This window comes from Salvelinus fontinalis, chromosome 5, assembly GCF_029448725.1.
Source record: "Salvelinus fontinalis isolate EN_2023a chromosome 5, ASM2944872v1, whole genome shotgun sequence".
Classification (NCBI taxonomy): domain Eukaryota; kingdom Metazoa; phylum Chordata; class Actinopteri; order Salmoniformes; family Salmonidae; genus Salvelinus; species Salvelinus fontinalis.
Window position 1 is genome coordinate 45,606,038 of NC_074669.1, and position 26,574 is coordinate 45,632,611.

Here is a 26,574-nt window from a genome sequence, read left to right on the forward strand (position 1 = left end):
AAAAGTCCAGGTATTAGAAATACATCAAAACACAACGTAAAGAACGATGCCAACTAATATCAACACTAGAGATTTAGTTTGAGACATTGTTTTGACTTCTGTAAGTTTAAGAAATACTGCCTTGTGCCGTGTAAAAACACACATATAGATTTTCTATATTCTCTCGCTTGTGAGGGAGGATAATGAAAGTTCAGAAGTAACATGTAAAGGTAGATCAATTAGTTAGTGATTGTACTGATTGTTTATGAATTAAGTGATTCAAACTAACTCAGAATTCCATTACCAACCTGTAACGGAACAATAAAGAAATCTGTAACGGAATTACTGCAACCGAATTGGCTACAATGGGAAATCATAATAGTCACAAACTACAGTTAGGTTACCTGCTACTGTCCCCCCTTCCACTGGCATACTGTTATGTTCAGCTCATAAATGTCTTTCTGCCGTCTGGTGGTCAAACCAAGAGTGTAAAAACAGCCTGTCTGGACAACCCCTCCCTCTTGCTCGCTCTTTCTCCAGTTAATGTCACCTCTCCCAACTCTTACTGACACCAACCAAATGATTCCTGTATCTTTCCATTTATTGTGGCCAGCATCGTCACCCATTGAGCACCGACCTACACTGGATGTCGAAAAGTAGTTGAAATTTGGTCAGTCCACCCTGGCCTTGATGATAACGTCCACAGGTGGACCGGACCAAATCTGAACCGATCATAGAAGTATGTTTCACAAGTCTGGATATCACAGTACAGTAGATTACAGTAAAATGCAGTACAGTGAGTACAGTAGAGTTCAGTACATTGTACTATACTGAATTCTACTATATTCTATACTGTACTCTAATGCACATAACTCTACGCTACTCTGCTATATTGCACTGCACTGTACTCTACTGTGCAGTACTGTCTTACGCTGTGATGTCCAAACTTGTGAAACAAGAGAATGGCATTCATATCCATAATTATGCATTTCGGTGTAGTATGGATCAGGGACTCATTATGTACCATAATGCCTTTACCGGGTGTAAATGCACTTCACTTTCTGTAGTTCAATAATAGCTGACATCAAATTATTTCTTCGTCTTTGAATCTTAATTCGGAGTAGATATTTAACAGAGTTTTTTGAAAACACGATCGCATAAAAACATGATGATTTTACCGTCATTCCGTTACCAACTGCACAATTCTTCCACTAAATTCGTTTTTGTAAAATGTTCATAGTGTTGTATGGTTCGTTAAACTTTGACATGCAGTGTTTACCACAGCCATACAGCTGATCTCACTCCTATTGGAACAATACAGCTCTTCTAACCAACAATAGCTAGAAACCGAACGTGTGGAATTTGTGTCAGTTACATTTAATTTATTCCGGGGGGAAACCACCCATGGATCTCTCCATGGATCTCTCCACCCATGGATCTTCCCAAAGTCCAGAGTGGATCACCTCTGAGCCAGAATATCTCTTTGCTGTGTTTAGGTAACGCTGGAGGGGATATTGTCAGACAGCGGTTAGGATCTGGGTCCCGGTCCAGGCTGGGCTCCCGGTAACGGTAGCCGGAGCTGGCCCAGCAGCACTGCTGGGAGTCACCTGCTCCCCGTGCCGATAGCGGCCCGCCGTGGAGACAGACAGCCCAGACGGAACAATGTGAGGGGATTTGAGAGGCTGCTGTATAAAAACTGTGTATAAAAACTGTGTCTGTCCCACGTGTTTGGCAGACAGGAGCTGGCTGGGTCCAACTCAAACAACCACAGCATTCTACTCACAGCATTCTACTCACAGCATTCTACTCACAGCATTCTACTACTCTTTACAACTGAATGGAAGTGGGAGGGGGGGGAGGGGGGGGACAAAACACTAAACCCAAAAATGGAGAAGGAGGAGAGAGTGAGAGGCAGCGCTGAGGGAGGTAGGTTAGAGGTTTCTGACTCTGGGATCCAGGCTCTGGGGTGGAAACCTCAGGGTTCTGTATGCATGGCTGCCTGCTTAGACAGTGCCCTCTGGAGGGAGGGAGCCTCAAACGCACCCGGACGCACTCGTTACCACACCACGGGCTAACAGAAGGGAGCAACACAGGAAGTAACTGGCGAATGAGGAGGAGAGGAAGGTGCTGTCATCTGTTCTGTTGTAACTATTACTAATGCTGCTATTTTTTTACAGGTCTGTTTGTTTACTACTACAGTGTGTCTGTTTAAGTGAACAGTGCATGTCAGTGGCCCTATGTTATATGAGAGAGTCCAATGGATGGCTAGAGTTGAAAGAGCTTAAGTGTGTATTTGATCAGCAGCATTAAAGTGAGGGGCCTGAAAAAGTATAATGTACCACCCCACCATAAGCCTAAAACAGTCACAATACATTTGGACCGCTCATAGGCCATCACCACACAAAGGATATCCACATTCCTACTTCTCATTGAGCTGGTCTGGCTTGAAAAAAGCTAGGCTGGACTGGGAAGTGGTGAGATGATGAGATGAGAAATCCAGCTGTCTGGATGAGAAATCCAGCTGTCTGGCCTGACAGAGGCCCAGAGAAAACCACCACACCATAGAGTGTCTCTCACCCTCTCCCAGTTGCATATAGCACCTGCCTGGTGGGATGACCCCTTTCTAACAACAACCTAGTTCACAGTCAGAGCTCCCTGGTCCCCGGCCATGGTAAAAATAACCCACCGCAGCCTCAGCTGGGCTCAGACACGACACAACCAGTCCATAAACAGTGTCAAAACAACCTGCATCACAACTACCACATATATAAACATGGAGGCAGGACTTTCAGCTCTGTTAGTTACACAACTTAAAGCTCCTTTGCTTAAGGTTTTCTTCACGAGGGAGTCAAACAGTAAACACTCCACTTTACTCCACAAAGTTCATCCTGACTGACTATATCGCCCTCCTGTTTATTCTACTAATGCCCATTACTTTAATCACGTGATACACGGCAACATTACCTGTGGCTCAGGTCTGGTCCAGTCAGCACAAAAACACGTGGTTATCTGCACACTTTCAGATTAGCCTAACCCATGTCTTCAAACAGAAATCCTGGTTACAAATGTACTAGAAGCTTAAATTCTAGGGTTACAATACAGCGGTGATGTCAGGGAAAGTATGACTCTATACAAAAGCTAGCAGTCGTTTGTGGCTAGATCATTGTAAAACCTAAACTGGAAACTGTGGAAAAAGTACAGGTCACTTTTCAAACAGTTGTCTCGTGACGACCTTATGTTTATGACGAGGTATGACGTGCATACGAGCGTGCGTTAGCCAGTGCTAACGCGTGGGGCTATCTGGAGCCGCCGTAAGCATGGTGTGAGGACACATTGAGACAGACATCAGGTTGGGAGACCATCATCTTCCTCCTCAGGGCAAGACGACACACACACACACACACAATTCTTAAATATCTGCTGCTGTGCTCACCCCAGCGGAAAACGTTACAGGCCTGAAACACTCCTTTTCTTGTTTTGGGAAGGGTGATGATGCTGACTGAGCTCACTATTCCTCAACAGTTGAGAGGGGGGAAAAAACGATTGGGAAAGGAGAAGAATTGAAATGAGCCAGTCAGACAGCCTTCGAGGGTTGACACTACGGTGAGGACATCGCACGCTTACTGCCAGCAGAATAACAAGGAAGGAGGCCTCCTCACTGCCTGTCTGAAATGAGAGAGGACAGATGTTGGTGATGAGAGAGGGGTGGAGGGAAGGAGGCCTCCTCACTGCCTGTCTGAAATGAGAGAGGACAGATGTTGCTGATGAGAGAGGGGCGGAGGGAAGGAGGCCTCCTCACTGCCTGTCTGGAATGAGAGAGGACAGATGTTGGTGATGAGAGAGGGGCGGAGGGAAGGAGGCCTCCTCACTGCCTGTCTGAAATGAGAGAGGACAGATGTTGGTGATGAGAGAGGGGCGGAGGGAAGGAGGCCTCCTCACTGCCTGTCTGGAATGAGAGAGGACAGATGTTGGTGATGAGAGAGGGGTGGAGGGAAGGAGGCCTCCTCACTGCCTGTCTGAAATGAGAGAGGACAGATGTTGCTGATGAGAGGGGCGGAGGGAAGGAGGCCTCCTCACTGCCTGTCTGGAATGAGAGAGGACAGATGTTGGTGATGAGAGAGGGGCGGAGGGAAGGAGGCCTCCTCACTGCCTGTCTGAAATGAGAGAGGACAGATGTTGGTGATGAGAGAGGGGCGGAGGGAAGGAGGCCTCCTCACTGCCTGTCTGAAATGAGAGAGGACAGATGTTGGTGATGAGAGAGAGGCGGAGGGAAGGAGGCCTCCTCACTGCCTGTCTGAAATGAGAGAGAACAGATGTTGGTGATGAGAGAGGGGCGGAGGGAAGGAGGCCTCCTCACTGCCTGTCTGAAATGAGAGAGGACAGATGTTGGTGATGAGAGAGGGGCGGAGGGAAGGAGGCCTCCTCACTGCCTGTCTGAAATGAGAGAGGACAGATGTTGCTGATGAGAGAGGGGCGGAGGGAAGGAGGGAGGGAAGCTGGAGAAGGGATAGTGTGAGATCTGAGGGGTGGGAAGGTGATGGTGGAGGTTGGGGAGCAGGCTGGCTGAAGGAAATTAAAGAGGGATAGATGGACAAGCTAAGGACGGACGTCAAAAACACGAAGAAAAATTGAAAATCGGAAACACCTATTGCCTTATCCAACATAGGAGCCTACCGTCTCTGCGATCAGAACCTTTTTCTTCGTTTGTCTTCACACTGAGCAGAGAACACACACACACAAAATTGCAACATACTTCCCTTGACTCTCTGTGCTGCTGCGTACATGCTGTGACCACGGCATGCAGTGTGTGGGCAATCAGATTCCCGATCTCCCAGGAAGAGTACATGCCGGAGTACAGCTCCCACCCAGATCCGCCCTCACCCTTAACCAATGTGTTTGCTGGCCGTGGAAAGCAGCCATTCAATGGCCCCTTCCATGTCGGGGAGGAGAGCTGCCCAGGGTTAACCCTTCGATAGACAAGAGGCACACTGGGAGAATACGTGAGGCCACCGCTCGCTGCCTAGGAGGAGCTCCCCCTCTCGCTCTCCTGCTCCCTCTCTCTAAGCCCTTTTAACCCCAGGCCTGCTCAGAGCCTACTACTAGCTAGCACAATGCTAACACTGGCCTGCAACATTCCTATTCTGGTCACGCTAGCAGTGCCAAACACAGCCTGTTCATTCATCCCCCTACTCAGTCTCTCTCCATCCTCTGTGTGTGTGAAAGATGTGTGCGCGCGCGCGCGCGTGTGTGTCTCTTTCACACACGAATCAGAAACAGACGCTTACACCCATCCGCAACGCCCTAGCAAAACCTACTTGACGATAACAGTGCTCACTGAGCACCAACCTATCCACATCAACAGGACAGTAGTGGAGAGAGTAGAACGTTTAAAGTTCCTCGGCGTACACATCCCTGACAAACTGAAATGTTCCACCCACGCATACAGTGTGGTGAAGAAGGCGCAAGAGCGCCTTTTCAACCTCAGGAGTCTGAAGAAACTTGGCTTGTCACCTGAAACTCTCAAACCTTTACAGATGCACAATTGAGAGCATCCTGTCGGGCTGCATCACCGCCTGGTACGGCAATTGCATTGCCCATAACCGCAGGGCTCTTCAGAGGGTGGTGCGGTCTGCACAACGCATCACCAGGGGCAACCTACCTGCCCTCCAGGACACCTACACCACCCGATGCCACAGGAAGGCCATACAGATCATCATGGACAACAACCACCCGAGCCACTGCCTGTTCACCCCGCTATCATCCAGAAGGCGAGGTCAGTACAGGTGCATCAAAGCATGGACTGAGAACCTGAAAAATAGTTTCTTTTTCAAGGCCATCAGACTGTTAAACAGCAATCACTAACACAGTGAGGCTGCTGCCTACATAGAGACTTGAAATCATTGGCCACTTTAATGTTTACATATCTTGCATTACTCAACTCATATGTATATACTGTATTTTATACCATCTATTGCATCTTGCCAATGCCGCTCGGTCATTGCTCATCCATACATTTATATGTTTATATTTTTATTCCATTCCTTTACTTAAGATTTGTGTGTATTAGGTAGTAGAGGTTGCCCGATTAAATCAGGGCCGATTTAAATTTTTCATAACAAATCGGTAATCGGCATTTTTGGACGGCAATTATGGCCGATTACATTGCACTCCATGAGGAGACTGCGTGGCAGGCTGACCACGAGTGCAGCAAGGAGCCATGGTAAGTTACTAGCTAGCATTATACTGATCATATAAAAAAAACAATCAATCTTCACACAATCACTAGTTAACTACACATGGATGATGATATTACTAGTTTAACTAGCTTGTTCTGCGTTGCAAATAATCAATGCGGTGCATGTTAATTTATCATCGAATCACAGCCTAATTCGCCAAACGGGTGATGATTTAACAAGCACATTCGCAAAAAAAGCACTGTCTTTGCACCAATGTACCTAACCATAAACATCAATGCCTTTCTTAAAATCAATACACAAGTATATATATTTTTTTAACCTGCATATTTAGTTAAAAGACATTCATGTTAGCAGGCAACATTAACTAGGGAAATTGTGTCACTTCTCTTGTGTTCAGTGCAAGCAGAGTCAGGGTATATGCAGCAATTTGGGCCGCCTGGCTCGTTGCGAACTGTGTGAAGACCATTTATTCCTCACAATTTGCCAGAAATTAATTTGCCAGAATTTTACATAATTATGACATAACATTGAAGGTTGTGCAATGTAACAGCAATATTTAGATTTAGGGTTGCCATCCGTTCGATAAAATACAGAGCGGTTCTGTATTTCACTGAAAGAATAACCGTTTTGTTTTCGAAACGATAGTTTCCGGATTTGACCATATGAATGACCTAAGGCTCGTATTTCTGTGTGTTGATTATAATTAAGTTTATGATTTGATATTTGATAGAGCAGTCTGACTGAGCGGTGGTAGGCAGCAGCAGGCTCATAAGCATTCATTCAAACAGTACTTTCACGCGTTTGCCAGCAGCTCTTTGCAATGCTTGAAGCGCAGCACTGATTATGACTTCAAGCCAATCAACTCCCGAGATTAGGCTGGCAATACTATAGTGCCTATAAGAACATCCAATAGACAACGGTATATGAAATACAAATGGTATAGAGATAAATAGTCCTATAATTCCTATAATAACTACAACCTAAAACTTGTTAACTGGGAATATTGAAGACTCATGTTAAAAGGAATCACCAGCTTTCATATGTTCTCATGTTCTGAGCAAGGAACTTAGACGTTAGCTTTCTTTTACATGGCACATATTACACTTTTACTTTCTTCTCCAACACAGTTTGTGCATTATTTAAACCAAATTGAACATGTTCCTTATTTGAGACTAAATTGATTTTATTTATGTATTATATTAAGTTAAAATAAAAGTTAATTCAGTAAAGTTGTAATTGTCATTACCAAAATAATATGTATATATTTAAAAAAATAAAAAATAATCATAAATAAACAATAAATAATAAAATAAATAAAATTAAAAAAACGTCCGATTAATCGGTATCGGCTTTTTTTGGTCCTCCAATAATCGGTATCGCCGTTGGAAAATCATAGTCGGTCGACCTCTATTAGGTAGTTGTGGAAATGTTAGATTACTTGTTAGATATTGCTGCACTGTCAGAACTAGAAGCACAAGCATTTAGTTACAATCACAATAACATCTGCTGACCATGTGTATGTAACCAATGCAATTTGATTTGATGCAACTAGTGGCCGGTTTCCACGTCATCTCCCCACTTCTTCAGACATGGATGGACGTTGAATACTGACTTGTATCACGGGTGACACCAACAAGCTCTCATAGTCTCAAATCAGAATTGTGAATGTGTGCGTGTGTGTCTCTATATGTCTCTCTCTGTGTGTGTGTGTGTGTGTGTGTGTGTGTGTGTGTGTGTGTGTGTGTGTGTGTGTGTGTGTGTGTGTGTGTGTGTGTGTGTGTGTGTGTGTGTGTGTGTGTGTGTGTGTGTCTCTGTGTGTGTGTGTGAGAGCTCGCTCAAAGCATTCTGCCAGACTCTCTCTCTCTCTCTGTGTGTGTGTGTGTGTGTCTCTCTGTGTGTGTGTGTGTCTCTCTGTGTGTGTGTGTGTGTGTCTCTCTCTCTGTGTGTGTGTGTCTCTCTCTCTCTCCGTGTGTGTGTGTGTCTCTCTCTCTCCGTGTGTGTGTCTCTCTCTCTCCGTGTGTGTGTGTGTGTCTCTCTCAGTGTGTGTGTGTGTGTCTCTCTCCGTGTGTGTGTGTGTGTGTCTCTCTCCGTGTGTGTGTGTGTGTGTGTGTGTGTCTCTCTCTCTGTGTGTGTGTGTGTGTCTCTCTGTGTGTGTGTGTGTGTGTGTGTGTGTCTGTGTGTGTGTGTGTGTGTGTGTGTGTCTCTGTGTGTGTGTGTCTGCGTGTGTGTGTGTGTCTCTGCGTGTGTGTGTGTGTGTGTCTCTGCGTGTGTGTGTGTGTGTGTGTGTGTGTGTGTGTGTGTGTGTGTGTGTGTGTGTGTGTGTGTGTGTGTGTGTCTCTGTCTGTGTGTGTGTGTGTGTGTCTCTGTGTGTGTGTGTGTGTGTGTGTGTGTCTGTGTGTGTGTGTGTGTCTCTGTGTGTGTGTGTGTGTGTGTGTGTGTGTGTGTGTGTGTGTGTGTGTGTGTGTGTGTGTGTGTGTGTGTGTGTGTGTGTGTGTGTGTGTGTGTGTGTGTGTCTCTGTGTGTGTGTGTGTGTGTGTGTCTCTGTGTGTGTGTGTGTGTGTGTGTGTCTCTCTCTGTGTGTGTGTGTGTGTCTCTCTCTGTGTGTGTGTGTGCGTCTCTCTCTGTGTGTGTGTGTGCGTCTCTCTCTCTGTGTGTGTGTGTGTGTGTGTGTGTGTGTGTGTGTGTGTGTGTGTGTGTGTGTGTGTGTGGGTGTGTGTGTGTGTGTGTTTCTAAAACTGTTTGAATGATGTCTGTGAGTACAACAGAACTCATATGGTAGGAAAAAAACAGAGAGAAAAATCCAACCAGGAATTGGGAAATCTGAGGTTTGTAGGTTTTTTTTCAACTCTTTGCTTATCCAAGATACAGTAGACATGGGGTCATGTTGCACAGTCTATAGAACCTTGTTTGATGCATCTACTGTGAAGTGGGGCCGAATGAGAGGGGAATGAGTCAGAGGTCTGGCAGAATGCTTTGAGCTCGTGACGCTCGTTCACGTGAGAGCGAGCTCTGTTCCATTTGCTTTTCTGAAGACAAAGGGATTCTCCGGTTGGAACATTATTGAAGATTTGTTAAAAATATCCTAACTATTGATTCTATACATCGTTTGACATGCTTCTACGGACTGTAATATAACTTTTTGGACTTTTCGTCCGTACTTTCCGCTGGACTGCACGCGTGTCGTGAGTTTAGATTGTGTACTGAACGCGCGAACAAAGAGGAGGAATTTGGACATAAATTATGGACATTATCAAACAAAACAAACATTTATTGTGGAACTGGGATTCCTGGGAGTGCATTCTGATGAAGATCAAAGGTAAGTGAATATTTATGATGCTATTTCTGACTTATGTTGACTAAAACATGGCGGATATCTCTTTGGGTTGATTGGGCTCTGAGCGCCGACTCAGATTATTGCATGGTTCGCTTTTTCCGTAAAGTTTTTGAAAATCTGACACAGCAGTTGCATTTAGGAGAAGTGGATCTAAAATTCATTGTGTAACACTTGTATTTTCATCAACATTTATGATGACTACCTGTAAATTGATGTGGCTCTCTGCAAAATCACCGGATGTTTTGGAACTACTGAACATAACGCGCCAATGTAAACTGAGATTTTTGGATATAAATATGAACTTCAGTGAACAAAACATACATGAATTGTGTAACATGAAGTCCTATGAGTGTCATCTGATAAAGATCATCAAAGGTTAGTGATTAATTTCCTCTATTTCTGCTTTTTGTGACTCCTCTTTGGCTGGAAAAATGGCTGTGCTTTTCTGTGAATAGGCACTCACTTAACATAATCGTTTGGTTTGCTTTCGTCGTAAAGCCTATTTGAAATCAGACACTGTGGCTGGATTTACAACAAGTGTATCTTTAAAATGGTGTAAAATACATGTATGTTTGAGGAATTTTAATTATGGGATTTCTGTTGGTTTTGAATTTGGCGCCCTGCAGTTTCACTGGCTGTTGACGAGGTGAGACGCTACCGTCCCACATACCCTAGAGAGGATAATTGGCAACAAAATGAACATTTTGCAATGATAATAAAACATTTTAGAAAAAGGTATTGAAAACAGGGGTGTCAATAATTTTTTACCTTATTTTGTTAAACAAAATGTCCTCTCAGCAAATGTATTAGAATAAAATACAATTTCCCAATTCTGGGGAGCATACAATATTGATCAGTATTTGAATGACGTATTTTACACAGTCATTTTTGCTCATTATTATAAAGGCTGTCAATCATTTCAGACCCCACTGTATTTCGCAGATGTGATATTTAAATGTTTAAGAATTCACAGTTTTACCCCAGCTAACACACCTGACTCCAACAATCACCTAATCATAAACTTCAGTTTAGAATGCAATTTGATTAATCAGCTGTGTTTGCTAGGGATGGAGAAAAAGGGTGACACCAATCAGGCCCCCGAGGACTGGAGTTGACCACCCCTGGTTTAGCCTATACCATATATGGTTCAAAAGTTAGACGATTTACTCAGAGAATTTCGCATGATTAGAGTGAATAGAATAGATACATTTCGTGATGTGGACAGCGGCACTTTGCTTCTTGAAAGTCCAATATCTTGAAAAATGTACTGCTGACATGCAAAACATTTTGAGACTGTAACAGCAGCAGACTAATGAAAACGATACACTTGAAGTACAAGCATATTAAGGCAATAATAGAGTCGAGCACAATCTAATGATTAATTGTATGTGATTTTTATAGTTGGCCATAAGATTAAAAACACCAGAAAACCAGCTCCAAGTTATTTTAATTTTGGAAATCTGTTCCACACTTATCACGCATAATAGAAAGAGATACACTACCGTTCAAAAAATTTGCGGTCACTTTTTTTTGCCCATTAAATAATATCAAATTGATCAGAAATACAGTGGACATTGTTAATGTTGTCAATGACTGCTGTAGCTGGAAACGGCTGATTTTTTTATGGAAAATCTACATAGGCGTACAGAGGCCCATTATCAGCAACCATTACTCCTGTGTTCCAATGGCACATTGCGTTAGCTAATCCAAGTTTATCATTTTAAAAGGCTAATTGATCATTAAAAAACCCTTTTGCAATTATGTTAGCACAGCTGAAATCTGTTTTTCTGATTAAAGAAGCAATAAAACTTGCCTTCTTTAGACTAGTTGAGTATCTGGAGCATCAGCACTTGTCGGTTCGATTACAGGCTCAAAATGACCAGAAACAAAGACCTTTCCTCTGAAACTAGTCAGTCTATTTTTGTTCTGAGAAATTAAGGCTATTCCATGCGAGAAATTGCCAAGAAACTGAAGATCTCGTACAACGCTGTGTACTACTCGTTTCACAGAACAGGGCAAACTGGCCCCAACCAGAATAGAAAGAGGAGTGGGAGGCCCCGGTGCACAACTGAGCAAGAGGACAAGTACATTAGTGTCTAGTTTGATAAACAGACGCCTCACAAGTCCTCAACTGGCAGCTTCACTAAATAGTACCCGCAAAACACCAGTCTCAACGTCAACAGTGAAGAGGCGACTCCGAGATGCTGGCCTTCTAGGCAGAGTTGCAAAGAAAAAAGCCACATCTCAGACTGGCCAATAAAAATAAAAGATTAAGACAGGCAAAAGAACACAGACACTAGAAGATTGGTTAAAAAGTGTTATGGACAGACTAATCTAAGTTTGAGGTGTTCGGATCACAAAGAATAACATTTGTGAGACGCAGAAAAAATGAAAATATTCTGGAGTGCTTGACGCCATCTGTCAAGCATGGTGGAGGCAATGTGATGGTCTGGGGGTGCTTTGGAGGTGGTAAAGTGGAAGATTTGTACAGGGTAAAAGGGATATTGAAGAAGGAAGGCTATCACTCCATTTTGCAACGCCATTGCCATACCCTGTGGACGGCGCTTAATTGGAGCCAATTCCCTCCTACAACAGGACAATGACTCAAAGCACAGCTCCAAACTATGCAATAACTATTTAGGGAAGAAGCAGTGTGCTGATATTCTGTCTATAATGGAGTGGCCAGCACAGTCACCGTATCTCAACCCTATTGAGCTGTTGGGGGAGCAGCTTGATCACATGGTACATAAGAAGTGCCCTTCAAGCCAATCCAACTTGGAGGTGCTTCAGGAAGCATGGGGTGAAATCTCTTCAGCTTACATCAACAAATTGACAAAGACCTCAGGAAAACAATTGTAGACCTCCACAAGTCTGGTTCATCCTTGGGAGCAATTTCCTAACGCCTGAAGGTACCACGTTCATCTGTACAAACAATTGTACGCAAGAAAAAACACCATGGGACCACGCAGCCGTCATACCGCTCAGGAAGGAGATGAAAAAGTATCTATATCCACAGTAAAACCAGTCCAATATCGACATAAAATAAAAGGCCGCTCAGCAAGGAAGAAGCCACTGCTCCAAAAAAGCCATAAAAAAGCCAGACTACGTTTTGCAACTGCACATGGGGACAAAGATCATACTTTTGGAGAAATGTCTTCTGGTCTGATGAAATAAAAATATAACTGTTTGGCCATAATGACCATCGTTATATTGAGGAAAAAGGGGGAGGCTTCCAAGCCGAAGAACACCATCCCAACCGTGAAGTACGGGGGTGGCAGCATCATGTTGTGGGGGTGCTTTGCTGCAGGAGGGACTGGTGAACTTACCAAAATAGATGGCATTCAATATACACTGCTCAAAAAAATAAAGGGAACACTTAAACAACACAATGTAACTCCAAGTCAATCACACTTCTGTGAAATCAAACTGTCCACTTAGGAAGCAACACTGATTGACAATAAATTTCACATGCTGTTGTGCAAATGGAATAGACAAAAGGTGGAAATTTTAGGCAATTAGCAAGACCCCTCCAATAAAGGAATGGTTCTGCAGGTGGTGACCACAGACCACTTCTCAGTTCCTATGCTTCCTAGCTGATGTTTTGGTCACTTTTGAATGCTGGCGGTGCTCTCACTCTAGTGGTAGCATGTGACGGAGTCTACAACCCACACAAGTGGCTCAGGTAGTGCAGTTCATCCAGGATGGCACATCAATGCGAGCTGTGGCAAAAAGGTTTGCTGTGTGTCAGCGTAGTGTCCAGAGCATGGAGGTGCTACCAGGAGACAGGCCAGTACATCAGGAGACGTGGAGGAGGCCGTAGGAGGGCAACAACCCAACAGCAGGACCGCTACCTCCGCCTTTGTGCAAGGAGGAGCACTGCCAGAGCCCTGCAAAATGACCTCCAGCAGGCCACAAATGTGCATGTGTCAGCATATGGTCTCACAAGGGGTCTGAGGATCTCATCTCGGTACCTAATGGCAGTCAGGCTACCTCTCGCGAGCACATGGAGGGCTGTGCGGCCCCACAAAGAAATGCCACCCCACACCATGACTGACCCATCGCCAAACCGGTCATGCTGGAGGATGTTGCAGGCAGCAGAACGTTCTCCACGGCGTCTCCAGACTCTGTCACGTCTGTCACATGTGCTCAGTGTGAACCTGCTTTCATCTGTGAAGAGCACAGCGCGCCAGTGGCGAATTTGCCAATCTTGGTGTTCTCTGGCAAATGCCAAACGTCCTGCACGGTGTTGGGCTGTAAGCACAACCCCCACCTGTGGACGTCGGGCCCTCATACCACCCTCATGGAGTCTGTTTCTGACCGTTTGAGCAGACACATGCACATTTGTGGCCTGCTGGAGGTCATTTTGCAGGGCGCTGGCAGTGCACCTCCTTGCACAAAGGCGGAGGTAGCAGTCCTGCTGCTGGGTTGTTGCCCTCCTACGGCCTCCTCCACGTCTCCTGATGTACTGGCCTGTCTCCTGGTAGCGCCTCCATGCTCTGGACACTACGCTGACAGACACAGCAAACCTTTTTGCCACAGCTCGCATTGATGTGCCATCCTGGATGAGCTGCACTACCTGAGCCACTTGTGTGGGTTGTAGACTCCGTCTCATGCTACCACTAGAGTGAGATCACCGCCAGCATTCAAAAGTGACCAAAACATCAGCCAGGAAGCATAGGAACTGAGAAGTGGTCTGTGGTCACCACCTGCAGAATCACTCCTTTTTCGGGGGTGTCTTGCTAATTGCCTATAATTTCCACCTTTTGTCTATTCCATTTGCACAACAGCATGTGGAATTTATTGTCAATCAGTGTTGCTTCCTAAGTGGACAGTTTGATTTCACAGAAGTGTGATTGACTTGGAGTTACATTGTGTTGTTTAAGTGTTCCCTTTATTTTTTTGAGCAGTGTATATATTTTGAATTTCGCGCCCTGCACTTTGAGCTGGCTGTTGTCATAAGTGTACCGGTGTCGGGCTTGCACGCCAAACAGGTTAATGGCCATTGTGTGTAGGCCAGTGACACAAAATCTCATGCTGTAACACAACACAATGAGGAAAAAGTCAAGGGGTGTGAATACTTTCCGAAGGCACTACTCTATTCCAAGCAGTGTACTGACTGAACAGAACACAGTAAAAACAATACAACTATCACTCATCCCACAGATTCCACTCAGTCATTAAGTTCAATGCTTCATCTAATGTTCCTCCATGTCATGTGTGTGGAAGTCTTCATTCACTAAGCCCTGATTAAAACTACTCGCACCCAGCAGCAAAGGAGAAAGAGGGAGAGCCTGCTTGTGTGTGTGCGTACAGTTGGTACATTGCACAATCACTCAAGTAAATAACATTTCTCCCCCTCGAAGGCACAAGAGGTGCCTTTCAGAAGTCAAATACAAGCCAGTCTATTACTTTTAGAGTTGGAGTGCTAGAGGAGGGTGTAATGTAGGAAAGGTGGAAGGGACTTGGGCAATGGCGCACGAGTAGATAGAAGGGAGGGGAATGGGAACTCTCACCCTCTCCTAGGCTGAAAGACTAGTATGCACACTCTCCCAAAGACACACACACTTCGCTGTACGTGCGAGAAGCATTGCATCATGTTCTAAAATTGGCTCCTGCTTTGACACACACCACTTGACTAAACGAGTGCCTATCACATGACAGGGAGAGGACCATCATACCTGCTCCACAGCAAAGGAAAACACTCTCACTCCAAACTCTCCCTCTCCTTTCTCACTATCACCCATTAGGGCAATTCCACGATAACAGATTGATGCTGGCTTAGATTTTTCACTTTAAACCAATGACTGCAAAGTTAAATAAACCAACTCTATGCACAAGGACGACGGAATTTCCACTGAAAACGTTACAGAAACACATTTACTTGCAAAGTTTAGTAACAGAATGATGGCACAAACACAAACCGTCATTCGGTTACCAAACTTTGCATCTGCACTGTTTAAGTGAATGTGTTTCTGTAACATTTTCAGTGGAAATTGTTAAGTAGTCCGTGTGCATATGGTTTGTTATACTTTGCAAATATTTTTTTGTATACATTTTAAAATCTGAGTTTCAGCGTCATTCTGTTACCGTGGAATTACCCAATACGCTAGCTAGGTTCTCTCTATAGCAGCCATTGCCATAGCAGCCATTGCCAACCTTTTCCGTTCCGGGGATCGTCAAAAGCTCGAGGACCACCATTCGCGGAGTCGCATAATTTTTCAAACATAAAATATCTTTGTAGTCAAATTTAGTCCATTTAAGCAGTGAATGTAACAAATAAAAGGCCTATTATTATTATTATTACCTATTTGCATTGTGAAAAGTAATAAAGAATTGCTTATAAAAACCATTAATACTCCCAACTAATTCTGTTTATGGGGAAAAAATATATCTACCAAAAAAGGTGCGGTTGTCCGCGGACCACATGTTGGGAGCCCTTGCTCTATAGTAAATCAATTATTTTCTCTGGAGAGGAAGGTCATAACTTTTGATTTTGCTTTTTTCACGTAATATTTCAAAGCTAAGTATAGGCTATCATTCATAGTTGATTGACTTAGACCAATTAGATTATAGTGTTCATTCTACACACACACACAATCTCACATACCTAGATGGAATAATAAAATCAAAGAAAGAATGGTAGAGAGTATTGTTGAACGGTGCACCAATTTTTTCAATACTACAGTAGCTTGTGAAACTATTCACCCCCCTTGTAATTTTTCCTATTTTGTTGCCTTACAACCTGGAATTAAAATAGATTTTTAGAGGGTGTGTATCATTTGATTTACACAACATGCCTACCACTTTGAAGATGCAAAATATTTTTTCTTGTGAAACAAACAAGACCAAAAAAAAAAAAACTTGAGCGTGGATAACTATTCACCCCCCAAAGTCAATACTTTGTAGTAGAGGTCGACCGATTATCATTTTTCAACGCCGATACTGATTATTGGAGGACAAAAAAAAGCCGATACAGATAAAAATCTGCCATTTTTTATATATATTTGTAATAATGACAATTACAACATTACTGAATGAACAATGAACCCTTTTATTTTGGTGTCTGGTTAGACTGTAAACTCTCCTTCCAGACTCACATCAAACATCTCAAATCCAAAGTTAAATCTAGAATTGGCTTCCTATTCCGCAACAAAGCATCCTTCACTCATGCTGCCAAACATACCCTTGTAAAACTGACGATCCTACCAATCCTTGACTTCGGTGATGTCATTTACAAAATAGCCTCCAATACCCTACTCAATAAATTGGATGCAGTCTATCACAGTGCCATCCGTTTTGTCACCAAAGCCCCATATACTACCCACCACTGCGACCTGTACACTCTCGTTGGCTGGCCCTCGCTTAATACTCGTCGCCAAACCCACTGGCTCCAGGTCATCTACAAGACCCTGCTAGGTAAAGTCCCCCCTTAGCTCGCTGGTCACCATAGCAGCACCCACCTGTAGCACACGCTCCAGCAGGTATATCTCGCTGGTCACCCCCAAAACCAATTTTTCCTTTGGCCGCCTCTCCTTCCAGTTCTCTGCTGCCAATGACTGGAACGAACTACAAAAAACTGAAACTGGAAACACTTATCTCCCTCACTAGCTTTAAGCACCAGCTGTCAGAGCAGCTCATAGAATACTGCACCTGTACATAGCCCATCTATAATTTAGCCCAAACAACTACCTCTTTCCCTACTGTATTTATTTTGCTCTTTTGCACCCCATTATTTCTATCTCTACTTTGCACATCCTTCCACTGCAAATCAACCATTCCAATGTTTTACTTGCTATTAGAAAGAGGAGGAAGGGAAGCGCTACTAAGGTACACTATAGTATATTTTGGTAGATAGAAGGTGCTCTTTGGTAAAAGGTGTAAATTGGTCATCAAAAAGAAAGGAGGACCAAGGCACTCTTCATATAATTAATTAAAATGCCTTTATTAGTATGGCATGTTCAATAGAAACAAAGTTGTTTAAAGACCGACGTGTTTCGGCTGCATGGCCTTCGTCAGGGAGTACAGAAAAAGGAGAATACAATGTCCTCTTTTGAAAGGCTTTTCCAATTAGCCCTAATTAGAAGAGGGAGTGGTTACCAAATTGGACACACCTAGTAAGCAATAATATATACATGAAAAGGTGAAATACTGTAGCTATGTTATCATGAGCATACAACTCCAAGCTAGAAGCATAAAGCATCAGAACAGTTGTATGCATCAGGAGCCTAATCTCAATAGTTGATAGGCTTGAAGTCATAAATAGCACTGTGACTCAAGTATTGCTAAGAGCTGCTGACAAACGCAGTAAGGTTTGAATGAATGCTTACGAGCCGTCTGCTACCTACCACCACTCATTCAGACTGCTCTATCAAATAAATGACTTAATTATAAATAACACAGAAATACGAGCCTTCGGTCATTTACTTCATTAGGGTAGGGGGCACTATTTTCACCTCCGGATGAAAAGCATTCCCAAAGTAAACTGCCTGCTACTCAGGCCCAGAAGCTAGGATATGCATATAATAATTGGTAGATTTAGATAGAAAACACTCTAAATGTTTTGAAAACTGTTAAAATAATGTCTGAGTATAACAGACCTGAAATGGCAGGTGAAAACCTGAGGAAAATCCATCCAGCAAGTGCCATTACTTTGAAATGGCTGTTTTTCCAATGAAAGCCTATCCACCATTTAACTTCTTATGGCTGGGGGGGGGTGCTATTTACACGTTCGGATGAAAAGCGTGCCCAGAGTAAACTGCCTGCTACTCAGGCCCAGATCCTAGGATATGCATATTAGTAGACTTGGATAGAAAACACTCTGAAGTTTCTAAAACTGTTTGAATGATGTCTGAGTATAACAGAACTCATATGGCAGGTGAAAACCTGAGAAAGATTTCCCACTTCCGGGTTGGATTTAAGGTTTGTAGTTTTTCAAGTGATTGCCTATCCAATATCCAGTGTTTCAGGCTTCAATTGTGAAAGGGGAGTGAATAAGACCACTCAAAGCAAGTGGCTCAGCTGAAAGCCTTTAGTTTAGTCTCGCTCGTGGCCGTGAGCGTGACGGTCGTTCGCTTTCCTTTCTAATGACAACGGAATTGTCCGGTTGGAATATTATTGAAGATTTGTTAAAAACATCCTAAAGATTGATTATATACATCGTTGGACATGTTTCTACAAACTTTAATGGAACTTTTTTTAAACTTTTCGTCTGGACTTAGTGCTCACGCCTTGCATTTGGATTAGTGAACTAAGCATGCGAACAAAAGGAGGTATTTGGACATAAAGATGAACTTTATCGAACAAAACAAACATTTATTGTGGAACTGGGATTCCTGGGAGTGCATCCCGATGAAGATCAAAGGTAAGTGAATATTTATAACGCTATTTCTGACTTTTGTTGACTCCACAACTTGGCGGGTATCTGTATGGCTTGTTTTGCATGGCTGAGCGATATACTCAGATTATCGCATGGTGTGCTTTCGCCGTAAAGCTTTTTTGGAACCTGACACAGCGGTTGCATTAAGGAGAAGTATATCTTTAATCCTATGTTTAACACTTGTATTTTCATCAACATTTATGATGAGTATTTCTGTAAATTGATGTGGCTCTCTGCAAAATCACCAGATGTTTAGGAGGCAAAACATTACTGAACATAACACGCCAATGTAAACTCAGATTTTGGGATATAAATATGAACTTTATCGAATAAAACATACATGTATTGTGTAACATGAAGTTCTTTGAGTGTCATCTGATGAAGATCATCAAAGGTTAGTGATTCATTTTCTCTATTTCTGCTTTTTGTGACTCCTCTCTTTGGCTGGAAAAATGGCTGTGTGTTTTTCTGTGACTAGGCACTGACCTAACATATTTAGATGGTGTGCTTTCGTCGTAAAGCCTTTTTGAAATCGGACACTGTGGTGGGATTAACAACAAGTTTATCTTTAAAATGGTGTAAAATACTTGTATGTTTGAGGAATTTTAATTATGAGATTTGTTGTTTGAATTTGGCGCCCTGCACTTTCACTGGCTGTTGTCAAGTCAATCTCGTTAACGGGATCTCAGCCATAAGAAGTTTTAAATCAAGTGGCCTACCTGGAAAAGATGCTTATTTCTCCGAATGAGTTGCCAATTCCTTATATAAATGCTTATTTTTATGCTCATTGCACATTCATAAAACACAGACAAGACAGCTAGCACATAAGTCTGTAGCTAAAATGCTGCTAGTGGCACATGGTGCCGCACGTGACAGAAACTGAGCATTCATTTTCTAGAAACAAATGTTCATTGATAAAAAGGGTATAGTTAGAAAGGTTATGTTCTCCTCTACTACAGTAAAATAATGTCTCAATGTGTTTCGGTGTCCATATGACTGATTCTGTTGGACCAACCATAAAATGCAAATAACGAATTGAAACGGCTTGTTGTCAGAGAGGAAAAAGTGATCTTTCATCTGTGTTGTTGTGAGTGGCAGGGGCTTGGTGTATGAGTGGGAAGGTGCACACAGCACAGAAGGAGCGAAGGAGACGAGACCAAAAAGACCAAATGAGAACAAGCGGACAAATGCTCATAAAAAAGATGTAATAATAATAATACTTGATTCTTGCGATCCAGGCTTTTGGAATTTCGCGCTAAATCATACATTTTAATTGATCAAATTACAATGAAATATCGCCCAGCCCTAACATTCACAGACTCTTCACATGAACTGATTCAAATACAGAAACACACACAGATCCATCACACATAGAGAAAAGAGAGGGGATGACAGCAAGGGAGTGTGCAGTACGATTCGTATTGGCACACACTGCACCTTTCACCATTAGCTCTCTGCCCCTCACCTCTTACGCTCTCTCTCCTCTCCCAGCAAATACATTTTCTCTTTCCAATTATATTGTCGGCCTGCTTGTCTGTGAGAACTTTGAATTGTACATGAGGCCAGCCTAGTCTCTCTCCTTCTATAATTACAAAAAAACATTCCCTACATGCTCCAGTCAATGAATTAAAAATCAAAGGGGAGTAGGCATGGCCCGTGACGTAATATAGAAAGAACAACAATCCCTCTATTATGATAATAATTTCAAAAGACATCTGTGCAAAAGCACCATTCATCTGAATTGATTGGGGAGGAAATCTCTTTTCCATACGGTTATCATCACCTCTGTCCCTCTCATTCATCCTGCTACTTTTACAACAGAAAGACAGCCAAACTGACAGCTCTGGAGAATTCCTGCTAGCATGAGGTGAAATGACCTACAGGAAAAGTGACATCCAGGCAGAGCTGAAGTTCTTCTATATTTAACATCATAACCTTATCTAAATTGTCAAGTTGGCATAGGTAACACATGAAATTGGATAAAAATGCCAAGCAATTAGGCCTGGACCTTCATATATTCTCATATGCCAACTGAACATATCAGCTGTATCAGGAAACTACCAAAGAAAACGTGTGGGCTACCAATGTTTGAGATAATCATTTATATACAGTACTCTTTTTTGTGTGTTCTTTACCATTCTTTCAGAAATACTTGGAGTATCTAAAAAGGCCACTTACTTCTCTGGCAGTGGTTCTGAGTCCAGCAGCGCTCTCCAAAGTGTCCATTGATGGTAGTCTGAGGACAGGTGGTCTTCCCATAGGCCGTGCCTGGACACACATCCCCACACTCCCGGTCATTCTTATTGGCCACAATGTAATTGTCCTCCACTGTGTCCAGGATCTTGGACCAGTCTAGGGTGGAGAGGTAGCAGAGGTCCGGGTTCTTCTCCACCCTAACGGCTCCCCGGGTGATGTTCATGAGGCTCTGGAGCCCCAGCTCCTTAAGGTCCACCATCTCAAACAGAACCAGAGCGTAGTTGAAAAACAGGTTGTTGCCTCGGATCACCGTCAGGTTGGGGAACAGACCGCCGAGGGACTCTAGACCGTAGACCCTAAACAGGAGGAGGAAGTCGGTGACAACGGTCAGCTTGGGGTAGCTGAGGCCCCTGAAGTCCTCAGGCTTGGCCTTGAACATGAGGAGGATCTTCAAGTGGCCCTCAATTACTGTGCAGTTCTCTAACAACTGCAGGTTGGTCACGTTGTTACGGATATCCTTACTCTGACAGACTGGGGGAGATAGGGGAGAAAATAGAAGGGGAGAAGAGAGGGAGAGGAGAAGAGAGTGTGAAAATAGAGGAGGATAAAAAGAGAAGAGAAGACACGTCAGTAGCTGCATAGTTGTAGTGCATTGTATTACTTAGTAATTTCCAGGAACATTCAGCTGACTCAAGACAGAAACGTAAATAAATTGACATAACATTGGGTTAGGGTTGGTTTTACAACAGGATGAGTGTAAAAATTGTGTGCTAAAAAGACACAAGAGGTAGATAAAATCACGATGAAACACTAATACATTATACACAAGGAATCTGAGCAATTCATAAAACTGCTGCATCCTCTAAGCTACTACTGCACGGCAACGCAGCACCACACAAAGCAGAGGGCCAGTCAACCCATTTACCTGTGACTATATTCATAATTAGGGTTGCAAAGGGTCGGAAAACTTCCGGTAAATTTCCATGTGAAGTTAAGCCTGGGAATTTGGGGAATGTTGCTTAAATGTATCAAAAAAGTTAGCGTATAACAGTGAACCTTTTTTGTGGGATAGGCAATTCTAGGTCTTGTGGCATATTTTGGTTAAACTATCCCCAATTCAATGGAATTGCAGCCCTCTGCATGCACAGTGGATTCTTCCACACATGTGCAGTGCACTATTCCATCACATGTACAGTTGATTCTCAAGATCTTGCACACTAATGAGATGCTATTGAGGCCACACAACTACACTGTCTGAGTCAAGGACCACGTGCTTTCTGGTATGTTTTGATTACAATACTGGGTGGGGGTGAATATATTTTATATATGATATACATGTTTTTTTGTTAACTAGTAAATAGTAGCCTACAGCAAAGTGTGTTTAAATCATTTCTAACTTGTTAACAATTTCTGCTAGTTAGTTTGTACTACCATGTGGGTTTTAGCTTGCTTGAGCCTGCTAACTGAGGAGTGTTAATTCACCTGTTTCCATACATGTTTCATTTTAAAACATTTCTTACAAAGGAGTTGTTTAATCTAACTGATTAACAATTTATCTGTACATGGAATTGTATTTGGGATTTTTTTACTAATTTTTTTCTTATCTTTACAGGAAAATGCCACGGGCACTATCTGATGTGTGGAAACATTTCACAGCAGCTAATGTAGAAGGAAAAGCGGTGTACATTTGCAGATACTGTGCCAAATCACATGTGAAAAATGCAACAAAGATGCAGAATTATCTGGCCAATTGCATAAAGTTCCTTTAGTGCTCACAATAAGCAACCTCTAACAAAAGTCCCTCTACTTCTATTCGAGGTGAAAATGATGAATCAGACACCTTATCGACAGCAACAGCTCATGTTCCTCCTGGAATCAGAAGTGTTTTTGACTCGATGGAGGAATGTAGTCAGCAAAATGCTGATGAACGTCTTACTCGAGCTGTATATGCAACTGGTTCACCTCTGATGCTCACAGGCAATGAGCATTGGAAGAGATTTCTGAATGTTCTTCACCCAGCATACACCCCTCCAACCAGACATGCTTTATCTACTAATTTGCTGGATGCAGAGTTCAAGTGATGGTCAAGCAAATCATAGAGAATGCAGACTGTGTTGCAATCATCTCTGACAGATGGTCGAATGTTAGTGGCCAAGGAATAACTAACTACATCATCTCTACCCCTCAACCAGTATTCGACAAGAGCACAGACACAAGGGACAGACACACCGGTCTCTACATTGCAGATGAGCTGAAGGCAGTCATCCATAACCTTGGACCACAGAAGGTATTTGCACTGGTGACAGACAATGCTGCAAACATGAAGGCTGCTTGGTCTAAAATGGAGGAGTCCTACCCTCACATCACACCGATTGGCTGTGCTGCTCAGGCATTGAATCTGATCCTCAAGGACATCCTGGCAAATTGACATAACTTCAAACAATGGAAACACTACAAGAGAGCCAAGGAAATGGTTAGGTATGTGAAGGGTCATCAATTTATAGCAGCAATCTACCTCACCAAGCAAAGTGAGAAGAATAAGAGCACAACATTGAAGCTGAAGAGCACAACATTGAAACTGCCCAGCAACACCCGTTGGGGTGGTGTTGTCATGTTTGACACTCTCCTGGAGGGGAAGGAGTCTCTCCAAGAAATGGCCATATCAGTCTGCCGATATGGACAGCCACATCAAGAGGTTCCTCTTGGTTGATGTATTTTGGGAAAGAGTGGTAAGCAGCCTGAAACTCCTGAAACCTATAGCAGTAGCCATTGCACGGATTGAGGGAGACAATGCCATCCTGTCTGATGTTCAGACTCTGCTTGCAGGGCAGTACGAAGAAATCCGTACTGCCCTGCCCACTTCACTACCGCTGCAAGCAGAGAAAACTGCAATTCTGAAATACGCTTTTTGATGTTAGTACTTTTACCTGAAGCCCATACACGCTGCAGCGTACATGTTGGACCTCAAATATGCTGGCAAGAGCATCCTGTCTGGTGCAGAGATCAACAAGGCCTATGGTGTCATCACTACCGTGTCTCGCCACCTTGGCCTGGATGAGGGCAAGGTTCTTGGCAGTCTGGCGAAGTACACTTCCAAGCAAGGGCTTTGGGATGGAGATGCAATATGGCAGTCGTGCCAACATATCTCATCAGCCACCTGGTGGAAGGGACTTCGTGGATCTGATTCTCTTTCCCCTGTTGCCTCATCATCCTCCAAATCGCACCAACATCAGCCGCCTCAGAGCGCAACTGATCCTTGTTTGGGAACACACACACCAAAGCACGCAACAGGCAGACCAATACAAGGGTTGAAAAATTGGAGACAATCCTGGCAAATTAGGCTTTTTGAGCCTGACAACAAGCCATCCTCAACAAGGTTGGAAAGTGAAACTGAAGATGAGGCCTCAGAGGCTGACTCGAGGCTGATGTTCAAGATGTGGACATTGACGAGGTCCTGGGAGAAGACACGGAAGCCTGAAAGGAAGACAACCAAAGCTTTAGATTCTAGACTATCATTTTACAGATGTATGTTGAAAACGTTTTTAGGAGATGCGATGAATCATTGGGGATCATTCAATATTTCCTTTTGTTGTTCAGTGAAATCATCCCATGTGAAGAGTCAACTCAATTTAAACTTCAATTCGTAACTAAATAGTTTAAAAAATATATATATTGGAAGGATTTAATCATTTGCAATGATGTCTACTATAAGGTAAAATGTTAATGTTTCTGTCTCCATACGATTATGGTAAATATATCCAATGCAAAAAACATCTACATTTAAAAATGGTATTAATATACATTTGCATATATTCCCGTTAATTCCCACGGAAAGTTACGTCTGAATATTCCCCAAAATGTGCAACCCTACTCAGGATACAGCAAAATTATTATATAAAACACTGTTATCCCAACAAGTTCAAGCTGAATGCAGCCATTTTTATCTGAAAATCAAATCATTTCTGGGTAACAAGTTTTACTGGTTTGAGGAAACTAGGCATATGTCACGTGTCACTACTTTACAGGAGGGGCATTTGAACGTAAACTTATTTTTTTTATTATATCAAAAAGCAAGAAAGTGGACTGTCAGGACTGTCAGAGTTGTCTGAGGGGCTTAATTGGAGGAGCCTAATGGGAGGGATGTGTAACCTGAAAATTAGCTATTATTGGCAGAGAGGAGGGCACACTCTGTTATTGGTCTATTACCTTATACTGCCTGGTGATGTCACCAGGCAGTCCAAAAAGCCCACTCAGTAAAAACAAGCTGACATTTCAGGCATTCTTTTCAGACAGCTATTACACTAAAAGGTGCAATGTCAAACAATTAGGAGGTGGCCCTTGGAAAATAATATACTATTCAAGTAATGACATTTTTTCAGATATCCGGTGTTAGTTTATTTCGAACCTAACGGACAACTAAGAAAAGCTCAAACCAAGTTTATTCACCCAATTGTTCAGCTGTCTGACCCAACAAATACATGTTCCCACCGGCACAAGGTGAAGTCTCCTCCTTCTCTAAACATTATATCTGTATTGCTAGACAGGAAGTTAAGTGATGTGGCTAATAAACTGTTCCTTCTCCCTTAAATGTGACCTGACCTGGGTCCCCATTCCTCACTAATCCACAGCTCTCCACCCTTATCAGTGACCGCAACCATGTGATTGCCTTTCCTTTACTCAGTAACATTCCAAGCACCTGGCTCAAATACAACCTTAATTGACCTCACCATATACATTCCTCCTACAGATAACCATTAACTTCTGGTGTAGCAAGTATTTCAAATTACAACCCAACAACTGAAACCAGACTGTGGCCCTTCTCCTTTACATAGGATACCTGATGTCTAACAATAACATGTTCTGCATTCCCCTCTCTCCCTCAGTACCATGAACAAGGGTATTTCAAGTTTAGAAGTCAGAACCCATCACCCATTCCTGTTCCCAAGCTTTCTTGGGAACAGGAACAATGGTGGCCATCTTGAAGCATGTGGGCACAGCAGACTGGGATAGGGATTGGTTGAAAATGTTTGTAAACACACCGGCCAGCTGGTCTGCGCATGCTCTGAGGATGCGGCTAAGGAGCCTTGCGAGGGTTAACACGTCTAAATGTTTTACTCACGTTGGCCACTGTGAAGGAGAGCCCACAGGCTTTGGTAGCAAGACGTCGATGTCCGCGATTGAGCTGGTTTTCTTTTTGTAATCCGTGATTGACTGTAGACCCTGCCACATACGTCTCGTGTCTGAGCCGTTGAATTGCGACTCCACTTTGTCTCTATACTGACTGTTTGATTGCTTTGCGGAGGGAATAGCTACACTGTTTGTATTCGGTCATGTTTCCAGTCGCCTCGACATGATTAAAAGCAGTGGTTCGCGCTTTCAGTTTTGCGCGAATGCTGCCATCAATCCATGGTTTATGGTTAGGGAAGGTTATAATAGTCACAGTGGGTACAACATCACAGATGCACTTGCTAATAAACTCACTCATCGAGTCA

The 26,574-nt window shown here is 43.2% G+C and overlaps 1 protein-coding gene across 1 annotated transcript in view; it reads right to left on the reverse strand.

Moving 5' to 3' along the window:
* LOC129855671 (insulin receptor-like) overlaps positions 1 to 26,574 on the reverse strand; it is a 106,221-nt gene that overhangs the window by 40,648 nt on the left and 38,999 nt on the right. Inside the window, exon 2 of the mRNA XM_055923574.1 lies at positions 21,065 to 21,613. Within this exon, the coding sequence (XP_055779549.1) occupies positions 21,065 to 21,613 (549 nt within the window). The remainder of the gene's footprint in view (positions 1 to 21,064; positions 21,614 to 26,574) is intronic.